Source organism: Paralichthys olivaceus, chromosome 8 (genome assembly GCF_024713975.1).
Source record: "Paralichthys olivaceus isolate ysfri-2021 chromosome 8, ASM2471397v2, whole genome shotgun sequence".
NCBI classification, from domain to species: domain Eukaryota; kingdom Metazoa; phylum Chordata; class Actinopteri; order Pleuronectiformes; family Paralichthyidae; genus Paralichthys; species Paralichthys olivaceus.
Window position 1 is genome coordinate 4,495,081 of NC_091100.1, and position 9,786 is coordinate 4,504,866.

The 9,786-nt window shown below is 44.1% G+C and overlaps 1 protein-coding gene and 1 long non-coding RNA gene across 3 annotated transcripts; one reads left to right on the forward strand and one right to left on the reverse strand.

The window, feature by feature from the left end:
• Positions 1-47: 47 nt before the first annotated feature.
• Positions 48-7,888, reverse strand: gaa2 (alpha glucosidase 2). Of its 2 annotated transcripts, none has more exons than XM_020106770.2 (20): positions 7,762-7,888; positions 7,062-7,619; positions 6,453-6,598; positions 6,192-6,357; positions 5,877-5,973; positions 5,138-5,257; positions 4,846-4,964; positions 4,633-4,764; positions 4,435-4,545; positions 4,199-4,312; positions 4,022-4,106; positions 3,793-3,910; positions 3,542-3,675; positions 3,278-3,429; positions 3,012-3,160; positions 2,780-2,921; positions 2,593-2,691; positions 2,145-2,309; positions 1,500-1,646; positions 48-1,411 (listed from the first exon to the last, which is right to left on the reverse strand). In XM_020106770.2, the coding sequence occupies exons 1-20, from the start codon at positions 7,852-7,854 to the stop codon at positions 1,349-1,351; spliced, it is 2,910 nt and encodes a 969-aa protein (XP_019962329.2). In that variant the 5' UTR covers positions 7,855-7,888; the 3' UTR covers positions 48-1,348. The 2 variants fall into 2 exon arrangements, with proteins under 2 accessions (XP_019962329.2, XP_019962326.2); XM_020106767.2 differs by having other exon boundaries at positions 7,062-7,625; positions 7,762-7,885.
• LOC138411134 (uncharacterized) lies at positions 5,350-9,526 on the forward strand. The gene is made up of 3 exons (XR_011243790.1): positions 5,350-5,937; positions 6,197-7,877; positions 9,183-9,526. It is a non-coding gene; the product is annotated as an uncharacterized lncRNA (long non-coding RNA).
• The last annotated feature ends 260 nt before the right edge of the window (positions 9,527-9,786 follow it).

The following is a 9,786-nucleotide window of genomic DNA, read 5'->3' on the forward strand; positions in this document are numbered from 1 at the left end:
AGTGGCAAATGTGCTTCAGCACTACAGCTTAATGACACAAATTCAGGCAAGATCAAAATATAATTTATTCAGATGTAATCATCCGATCACATCAGGACTCAAAACACTTTAAACAAGTGACATTAAAATAAACAGTAAAATCAAAATATCAGATCCAGCAAAACTCTAAAAACTAAAAACACAAAGCTTCATGAGTAAACACTGCAAACTGTCAGTTTCACGATTGTCGAGTTACAATTACACACGTGACAGTAAAATATTCTCTTTACATGCTTAGAAATGTTTGTAGTTTACTTTACACATGCACGGATGATCCCTCTAATGAAATGTTGCACAAGGTGCAGAAAATCCATGAATTCAGATCACGTTTCCACAGCGTCACGGTCAAATTTAGGCAGAATTAATGTTACTGAGCTTGAAAACTTTACCGAACCAGCTCATGAAAATGTTTCCAGCTCCAGGCTTTGGTTGCAGTTTCACAGAAGCGTCACAGTACGTCTACAGAACAGTTACAGCTGACGCAAGTGTAATTTCACAGTTCTGGAGACGTCTTCAGGCAAAGCACTACAATGGTCTCCTGCACTGAATAAAAGATCAGAAGGGAACAAACCCAGCAACGCTCAAAAACACACAAACAGGAATCGTAAGGCACCTGTGTCATTCTTTACAATACTGCAGAAACAATTAGTGCAAAAATTGGCTGTAAGCAGCATTAAAGCACAGAGAATCTACTACATCAGGCTCCTTCACATTTTCAGGAGGGTGATCATCGTCTCTTCTATTTATTGCACGTCATCTTTCTGCGAATCAAATTCTTTTAAGTGCTGAGTCGATCAAACTGAGCTAAAAATGAAGGTAATTTACAGAGCAAAGCAGATTTTTTTGAATCAGAGGATTCCTCAGCGAGAGTTACTAATGTCAGATATTTAAAACAGTGTCTAAACTACTGTAGCTCAGTGATTTCACATTGATGCCTTATTAGTGTGTTTGCTATGCACACAGAGAAGCTTCAGTCAGTTTGAGGACGATGTTGCACGATGAATAAAATGAACACGAACTCATCTTCAGTCACGTCATCCGTCCAAACTGATGGTTTTGGCTCTGAGCACATCAGACCCAAATGAATTGAATTAAAAACTAAAAACGGTGATTGCAGTGATGTTCAGGTGTCGACGTCACGGTTGCGTGTGATTACAGGTAAATCGGAGCAGACGCGGAACGCTGCTTCTCAGCCTGGTGTTGCGTCACTCTTCAAAGTTCATAATCAGCACTCACGGTTATTTTATTGCGTCCAATGTTCTGGATTGAAGAGCCAAAACAAAGAAAAGCATCACTCATTCAAATGTCATCACATCCAGCTGATGGTGAAGTTCCGGCTGAGGTTGAGACCAAGATCTGAAACTGTCAACACCTGCAGAGAGAGAAAAATAAAATAAACTACATGTCAGAACAAGCACAACCGTAGTTTCACATTTTCTATGGATCCACCGTTGCCTCACCTGGTTGGCTCTGTATGTGAACGGTGCGTCGAGGGAGTTCACCGAAACTCTGCTCGGCTTCTCCTTCACACCGTAGAAGGTGGCCGACTCCACGCTGATGTTCGTGGCCTTGATGTTGCTGTGGAGCACCTGCGACGTCATCACGTTCTACAAAACAACACGACGGAGCTCACTTCACATGGAAACACGTGTTTAAATGAATTTGATCTCAGCGTTAAACATCCTGCTCACTGAGGCCAAACACACAAGATGTGATGCAAATGAACGCAGCGCGGCAACAATTTATTATTTTTCCAATAAAACAAGAAGAGCAGTCGGACATGGCTTCTTTTTGCGCCTACGACATTCTGCGATCACGTGGCAATAAAGTTTGTCGCTGCCGTTAGTAAATTGACTCTTACTCAATGAGGAAGGAGTCAATCGCGATTCATCAGCAAGTTTTCAAACTGATCTTGGCGTAAAATGTAGATGTTGCAAGTCTCACGTTCTGACCTGAAATTTTATCTCCTCGTTTCATAATCTACAGTTGAATCAAACAAGTTCGGACACAGCTCACGCAGGTTATCAAAACACATGTGAGAGGTGTGGGTGGGTAACACAGTTTGGAATGAGGCAATAAGGGTAGATTCATCACTGTGTGGGCACCTGAGTGACACTGAAGATCAGGTAGGCATAACTGTCGCTCTCGAACGTGTCGATGCTCTCGCCGTCGTCCCAGAACAAATCTCCAGCGGCTGAACCGTCGTCCGACAGAGCTGAGACCAGGTGGAGAGGCTGAGTGGTGCTCACCCACAGCGTCAGATTGGGAACCTGTGCAGACGAGTTGAAACAAAAAACAAACATTACATTATAAACTACTGGTTATAAAGAGTCAGACTGACAGAATCTCAAGGAAGGATGACAGATGTTCTTGTATCCTTGGAAAGATTATTTATCTTTGATTTTAAGGTTGTAGTCTGTTCATTTTTAACTTAAACATGTTTCTTGTTCCCTTAGATCAATTTTCTCTATCTTCAAGTTTTGTAAACAAATTTTCAATAGTTCAGAAAATAGGTGTTTGATGATTTAACAGTAAAGTAAAAATCCTTTCTACCTGTGTTGGTAAAATCGATCCTTCACGTAAATGTAAGTTGATCTTGTCCAGAGGTGCCTGAAGTTGAACCTCTTCACCTTTACTGCGCAGAGAATCACCCTGAGGGGAACAGCAACACATCAGATCGCTCTATGATACATGAATGACCAGTTTAATGAGTTTGAGCGAGTGTGCTGAGAGTTCTTACAGTGTAGTAGTCATACCACAGACCCTCTGGGAAGTAACCATCCACATAATCGACTCCAGGATCCAACACTGGTGTCACCAACAAACTCTTCCCCCACAGGAACTGTTTGTCAATCCCATAGGTTCTTACATCTCTTGGAAACCTGTCGAGTACAGAAAACATTAAGAACAGCGAAAAAGTGTATAAAGAGAAATAAAAAAAAAACAAGGTTGTGTTTTTATTCTCTACTTACTCAAACATCAGCGGCCGTGCGACAGTGTGTCCGTGTGCATGTGCGTGATGAAAGAGAGTGTAGAGGACTGGGAAAAGGGAATAACGCAGCAGCAGAGCCTGTTTCATGGCGGTACGAGCCAGAGGACTGAAAACTGTCGGATCCTGAGGCTGTAAATAAATCACATCAATTTAACGTCTCTGAAGAAAGAGAGGGATAAACTGCCGGGATCTACGTATTTGAATTGTTGCTTTATTGCTGCAACAGTGATGTTAAACTGTATGAACCTGCATGTCGATGGCGTTGTGGTTGCGTGTGAAGGGGTAAAAAGCTCCGAGCTGCGTCCAGCGGACACACAGCTCCTCCTGCGGCTCCTCGCTGAAGCCGCAGATATCTGCTCCCACCAGCGGGATGCCCAGGAGGTTAAAGGTCAACATGCCTGAACACACACAGGAGGAGAGGGGTCGAAACCAATGTCCAACAATTAAATTGACGATTTCAGACGATTTTCTAAAATCAAAACCACACGAACACTCTTTGTATGACCTGACCTGATATTGAGGTGTAAAGATCTCTCCATTGGCTCCTGTTGTCTCCCAGCCAGTGACCAGAATACTTCCCCTGACTGGGGAAGGTGGAACGAGAAATCACGAAAGGTCTTTTTGCAACGATCCTCTTCAGAGCGCTGAACAAGAGGAGGGAGAGAAACCAAGGGACAGAGATCGATCATATGGTCAACGAGTGATTCCCTGTTTTGGTATTTTATCTATTGTGTGTGTGTTTGTGTTTCACTGGTTCTGACCTGGCAGATGCTTTAGCTTCCATGAGTCCATACAGACTGTGCATATTATAGTGTATAGACTGCTTTTGTTGTGCAGTGGCACATACAGTCTTTGCTCTCAGCAAACCTCCAAGCACACCTGAAAGGTAAAAGACTCAGTTTGACTTTTGGACAATCGTACGTGCTTTGTATTCCTGTGTTCATTTAACGTTGTTGATTTGTGCTTGAGGTGTGTATCTGCGTCTCCCACCAGGTGTATAAGGAGGATTCTCAAGACTGTTTGTTGGACAGCCATTAGTGGATCCATCCAGGAAATTTGACGGCTCATTCATGTCCTGGAAATGATGAGGAAAAAAATGCAGAGAATCACTTCAATAATAACGACCGAGGTCAAAGATTTTATCTTTTCTTCAATTTCAATACTTACAATCCATAATCCATCGAATGGCACTTGATCGTGGAACCTCTGGAGGTTTTCATACCACCACTCATGTGTCACATCGTCAGAGAAGTCAGGATATGCTGTCAAACCAGGCCACACCTGCAGGAGAGGATGGAGAATTGTTTATTTATTGGTGATAGAGTTTGATAGATGCTTTTGTAAGTCATAGTTACAAAATCTCACCGAACCATCAAATACATTTTGAAGCTGCTATCTCTCACCTTCCCGATGAGTGTCTTTCCTTCAGCGTCCTTAATAAAAACTCCTCTCTTCAGTCCTTCATCGAACGGCCAGTACGAGCCCTCAGGCTGAGTGCTGCTGATACCCGGGTCCTGCAGGTTGAGAAACAACAGTCTTAAAAACACAAGCTACATCAGACAAACACCACACATGGATGAAAATATAAAGGTCCCGTTTACCAGGATCATGACATAGCGCTGGTCATGAGCGTGCAGATCCTTGACCAGGTCAGGCAGCGTTGCAAACTTTGTTGAGTCAAACGTAAAGTCCAAATATTGGTCCATGTAGTCGATGTCATTCCACTGGACGTCCTGCAAACAAAACCTCAAATAATGAATCTGAAAAACAGAAAAATACTGACAAAAAAAAAAATCAGCTGCCGTCCACTTTACCTGAGGCATCCCATAACTCCTCATCTTCTTGACAACCTCCAAGGTAGAGTTACTTGTGTTGTAACCCCAGCGACAGAGGTGGTATCCTAAAGCCCAGTAGATGGGCATTGCCGGGAATCCTACGACAAGACGGGAGGGATTAAGCGAGAAGAGGGGTGAGGATGAAAGAAGGGAGAAAAATAATCAAAAGAATAATGGAGGAACTAACAGAGGTGATTGTTTTAAACACATTTAAACATACAGTGGTCTGCAGAGTGTTAGACTACCAAACTCTGCATATACATGTACTGACCTATGACTTCCACATACTGTTCAATAACTGAACCAGGATCAGGACCGAGGAAAACGTAAAAGTCGAGGATTCCTCCAATAGTACGCCAGGTCAGAGCTGGGGACGGCTGGAGGGCCACATCTGACCAAATAGAAATAACATGTGGTTAAACAATAGTTATTCATGGGAAAGAAAAGACCCACAACGTTAAGATACAAGAGCATGAAGGCAGAGAGAAGAAAGAGACAGAAAGAGAGAGGAAAGAGACAGAGAGAGAGAGGAAAGAAACAGAGAGAGAGAGGAAAGAAACAGAGAGAGAGGGGAAAGAGACAGACAGAGAGAGGAAAGAGACAGAGAGAACATTTGGAGATTTTGCTAATATAGTGTGTTTTTGGGTACGTTCTCCTGTTCGCTCTCCATTCTCAAATCAGTTCAGTTATTCAAACACCAGCTCAATCAAAGTGGAGTCCTAATCATTTGTCTGATGATGACAAATTAACTACTAATGAAGTTAGCAGTGCTGCTCAATATTTTTTATCAAGAAATACAACCTGACCTGTACAGTAAATCTTTTTAATTGATAATTACTGTTTAGTTTATCACAGTTGCTTCTGCTTTTATAAAGCCACAGAACGACTGTTCAACGGTTGTCACATGAACAGTTGTGAAATCTTCAAACTATGAGCATCAGCTATTTGTTGCATGTTTTACTGCACGTAGTGAAACATGAGGCAGAAGTCTGACGGAGTGGCGGACTGACCCATCGCGTTGCTGTTGAGCAGGAAAAAGCCGTGTGCATTCCCTCCGTCCTCCATTACCAGGTAAAAAGGATGGGCTCCGTACAGGTTTGTCTGTTCCTGCATTAAAGAGAAGAACACATGGATATGACTGTAAATGACTGTAAACTGAGCAAGATAGGTTTCCCACCTGGAAATATAAACAACAGAGCTGGACTTGGTAACGTGTCCTTTTCCTAGTATGACGGAATCAGTTGAGGATTAATGTCTGTACCCGTGGCTCAAATGTTATTACTACTGTTGAAGGTGAACAACGAAAATAAACAGAGTTTTGGTACCATAGGAGGGACGTCTCTGGCCCACATGGTGAGCGTGTTCCAGTGGATGTCATGAAGGAAGGTGGAGCGATGTTCCCCCAGGCCGTAGATGAACTGACTGGGCAGGGAGGTGGAGAACTGGAGGAATTGATCGGCATAGAAGAGAGGAGCCACTGTGGTGTTCAGACTAACGGGGAAGCAGACACGAACACAGTATTAATATATATATATATTTTATACTTTCTGGTTTGTCTAACAGGAGCCAACTCAACCCAGACTTACAGAACTGCTCCGGTCGAGCTTCTCTTCACAATGAGACCAAATGGCTCTTTTGAAAGCTCGACAACATAGTCAGGACTTTGTGCTTTCTTGGTGGCAGTGGGGACAGAGATTGGGACTTCAAACCTTGCATCAGAAGGGTCGGTTATCTAAGAAACATTAGACAAACAGTTTGTATTTTAGTTACAGACCAAAGGATCTGCAGCAGTTTGGAGCAATCCAATATTTAATCTTTTAGCTCTGTTTCAAGTCTGTTTCCACTCTGGGAATTTATCAGCACTTGTTTACTGAAAATGGCTGCTTGGTGTGGTTAGCAACAATGCTGAAGAGAGCCACAACAGCAAAACCGTGGTCAACGAAACCAAAATAATGAACTGAGAATGTGAACTCAACTCAAACAGCTGAGGGAAAAGGCACCAAGAGCAGCTTAACCATTATATATAGTTATTTGAGTTATTTATAATATAAAGACATTGATTTACAACTGTCATTTCAAAATTTACCACAAGATATTAACAATGATTTTGGTTTAAAATTTGAGTATGGTTGAGTACATATGATGTCTGTACTTCTACAAAAAAAAATATGATAATACTGGTGTTCTCCACTCACCCTGACATGCAGCCGTGTGTCCGTCTCATGGCGTATATCGACCTCTAGAGTGAGAATGTCTGCTGGGTAATAGGTCTTTATCTCCCTCACGAGCGTACCTTTCTGCCCCAGGGATGTGTCGTTAATTGACACGAGCGAGTAGGAAGGGAAATCCACAGGATAGAAACACCAGGGGATACCATTTCCCCCTGATGGGTGGGTGGCAGAAGAGGACGGAGAGGAAGCAGGGATAAAGCAACAGTTCCTCGCCTCACACATCTCTCTGGTCACCACCACCCCTCTCTCAGGGTAGCAATCGAACCTACGCGCCTCTGGGATTATACTACAAGCCCCAGGGCGGGAGGCAGCTGCAGTGTCGTTTCCTCCTGTTGGAGGGGGCTTTGCCGGGGCAGGTGGCAGAGGTCTATGTGGTTCTCGGTTTGATGGACCGTGAAGCCAAAACATGGTGCCCAGTAGCCAGCCTCCAAAGAGGAGAAGCAGCAGGCAGCCAATCACCAGGAGGCCTTTGGTGACGGAGCATGACGGCAACCGTGGGAGCAACGAGGCTTCCTCTGGCTCCTGCACCTTGAAACACAGCACGGAAATAAATAAGCAACGAAATCACAGTACACTAGATATTGTGCCAAAGCTAAGATTTTCTTCTATACACACACGTACTTGATGAGGTACATAATTAAAATCTGATTCAATCCAAACTCACAGGAACTTCTTCTTGGACGGGACGTGGCTCCTCTGACAACACTGCACTGGAAAACTTAACATCCTCAGGGTTCAGTCGCTTGTATGAAACCATCCTGGCCGCATGCGTCTGTCAAAGTGAGTGACTGCACAAATGGAAGAAAGAAAACAGACAGCGACACAGAGCTCAGGGCCATGACGATTTGCGTTTCCTGTCGTTGTGGGTTCATGGAAGTGAAAAAGTGAAGTGGGGGGATAATTGCTTATTTTAAGACTGTGACATAAGCAAGATGCAAAACAGCAGAAAAAATGTGCTTAATGCAACAAATACAGGGTCTGTAGAGGGGGTTGTTTTTTATAAGTTAGGGATTCAGGAAGAACATTTCTTTATGGTCAACAACACCAATGATGGATTAAGTATTCAAATCCTTTACTTGAGTAAAAGCATGAATACAAAAGTTCAAAAAGTCCAGCTAACTTTACCTCCTGCAAACCTCAGCTCCTCAGCTCCTGCTAACCTCATCTCCTGCTAACCTCAGCTCCTGCTAGCCTCAGCTCCTGCAAACCTCAGCTCCTGCTAACACCAGCTCCTGCAAACCTCAGCTCCTGCTAGCCTCAGCTCCTGCTAACCTCAGCTCCTGCTAACCTCAGATCCTGCTAACCTCAGATCCTGCTAACCTCAGCTCCTGCTAACCTCATCTCCTGCTAACCTCAGCTCCTGCTAACACCAGCTCCTGCAAACCTCAGCTCCTGCTAACCTCAGCTCCTGCTAACCTCAGCTCCTGCTAACCTCATCTCCTGCTAACCTCAGCTCCTGCTAACCTCAGCTCCTGCTAACACCAGCTCCTGCAAACCTCAGCTCCTGCTAACCTCAGCTCCTGCTAACCTCATCTCCTGCTAACCTCAGCTCCTGCTAACACCAGCTCCTGCAAACCTCAGCTCCTGCTAACCTCAGCTCCTGCTAACCTCAGCTCCTGCTAACCTCATCTCCTGCTAACCTCAGCTCCTGCTAACACCAGCTCCTGCAAACCTCAGCTCCTGCTAACACCAGCTCCTGCTAGCCTCAGCTCCTGCAAACCTCAGCTCCTGCTATCCTCAGCTCCTGCAAACCTCAGCTCCTGCTAGACTCAGCTCCTGCAAACCTCAGCTCCTGCTAGCCTCAGCTCCTGCTAGCCTCAGCCCCTGCTAGCCTCAGCTCCTGCTAGCCCCCTGCATGTAAACCCCAACTGCGTGAAAGTCAAAGTTCACCGATGAAACACGAGAGCACTTCTGTAACAGCAGTGTTCCACCACGACTGCACTCATAAGAACACAACACGCAGACTGACAGAGAAGCTGTCGATGCGTTGCAGCGGCAAAAACAACGTTTGTTAGCTTTAGCCTCCTTTAGCATCACAGTTGAAGTGAGCCGGTGTAAGCTAACCACGTCTGTTTGCGTCACCAGCTCCTACCTGGATGTTCCTGAAGCTTGGCTGAGGGAACACTGAGCAGCCTTCGGGACTGTCAGTTCAGATGATCGTTACGTTGCTGAAGTATTTCGTAACGTCGCTAACCTGAAAAACCTGAAGGGATCGAACAGTGTGCGTCTGTTTATCTCCATGTCACGTTCACTGGCGCCTCGTAATTTACACCGCTGCCGTTTGAGGGACGCGTGGTGGATTCAGGGTCCGCAAACCATCAACGACGTTATACTGAATAAAGATCATTGCTGTTATTTATTTAATTTATCAATTTGTATATATTTGATTGATGTAATTTATTGATGCATAAATAAAAGATCAACATTTATGTCTGGCCTGCACCCGCATTAGTCAGTGAATGAAGGTTTACAGTGAACCATGAGGTGCACGGCCCCATGTTTTACAAATCAAACTGGGGTCACTCATATTTTTACTGGGAATGAAGGGAGGCTACTTTATTTCTGTGAGAATGATTAGAACAACCACTGTATGTTTTTTTTTATTACTCCCTCTTATCAATAAAGGCATCAGCCCCCAAAATCCATATTTGTTAGGCTATAAATAAAATCGGATTTATTTTGTGTACAT

Bases quoted from the DNA above. Each gene is read 5' to 3' on its own strand.
- gaa2 (XM_020106767.2), bottom strand. From the start codon at position 7,854: ATGGTTTCATACAAGCGACTGAACCCTGAGGATGTTAAGTTTTCCAGT. The intron at 7,626-7,761 runs GTGAGTTTGGAT...CTGTGTTTCAAG, and splicing joins CCGTCCAAGAAGAAGTTCCT to GTGCAGGAGCCAGAGGAAGC. The intron at 5,974-6,191 runs GTACCAAAACTC...TCTTTAATGCAG, and splicing joins CCAGAGACGTCCCTCCTATG to GAACAGACAAACCTGTACGG.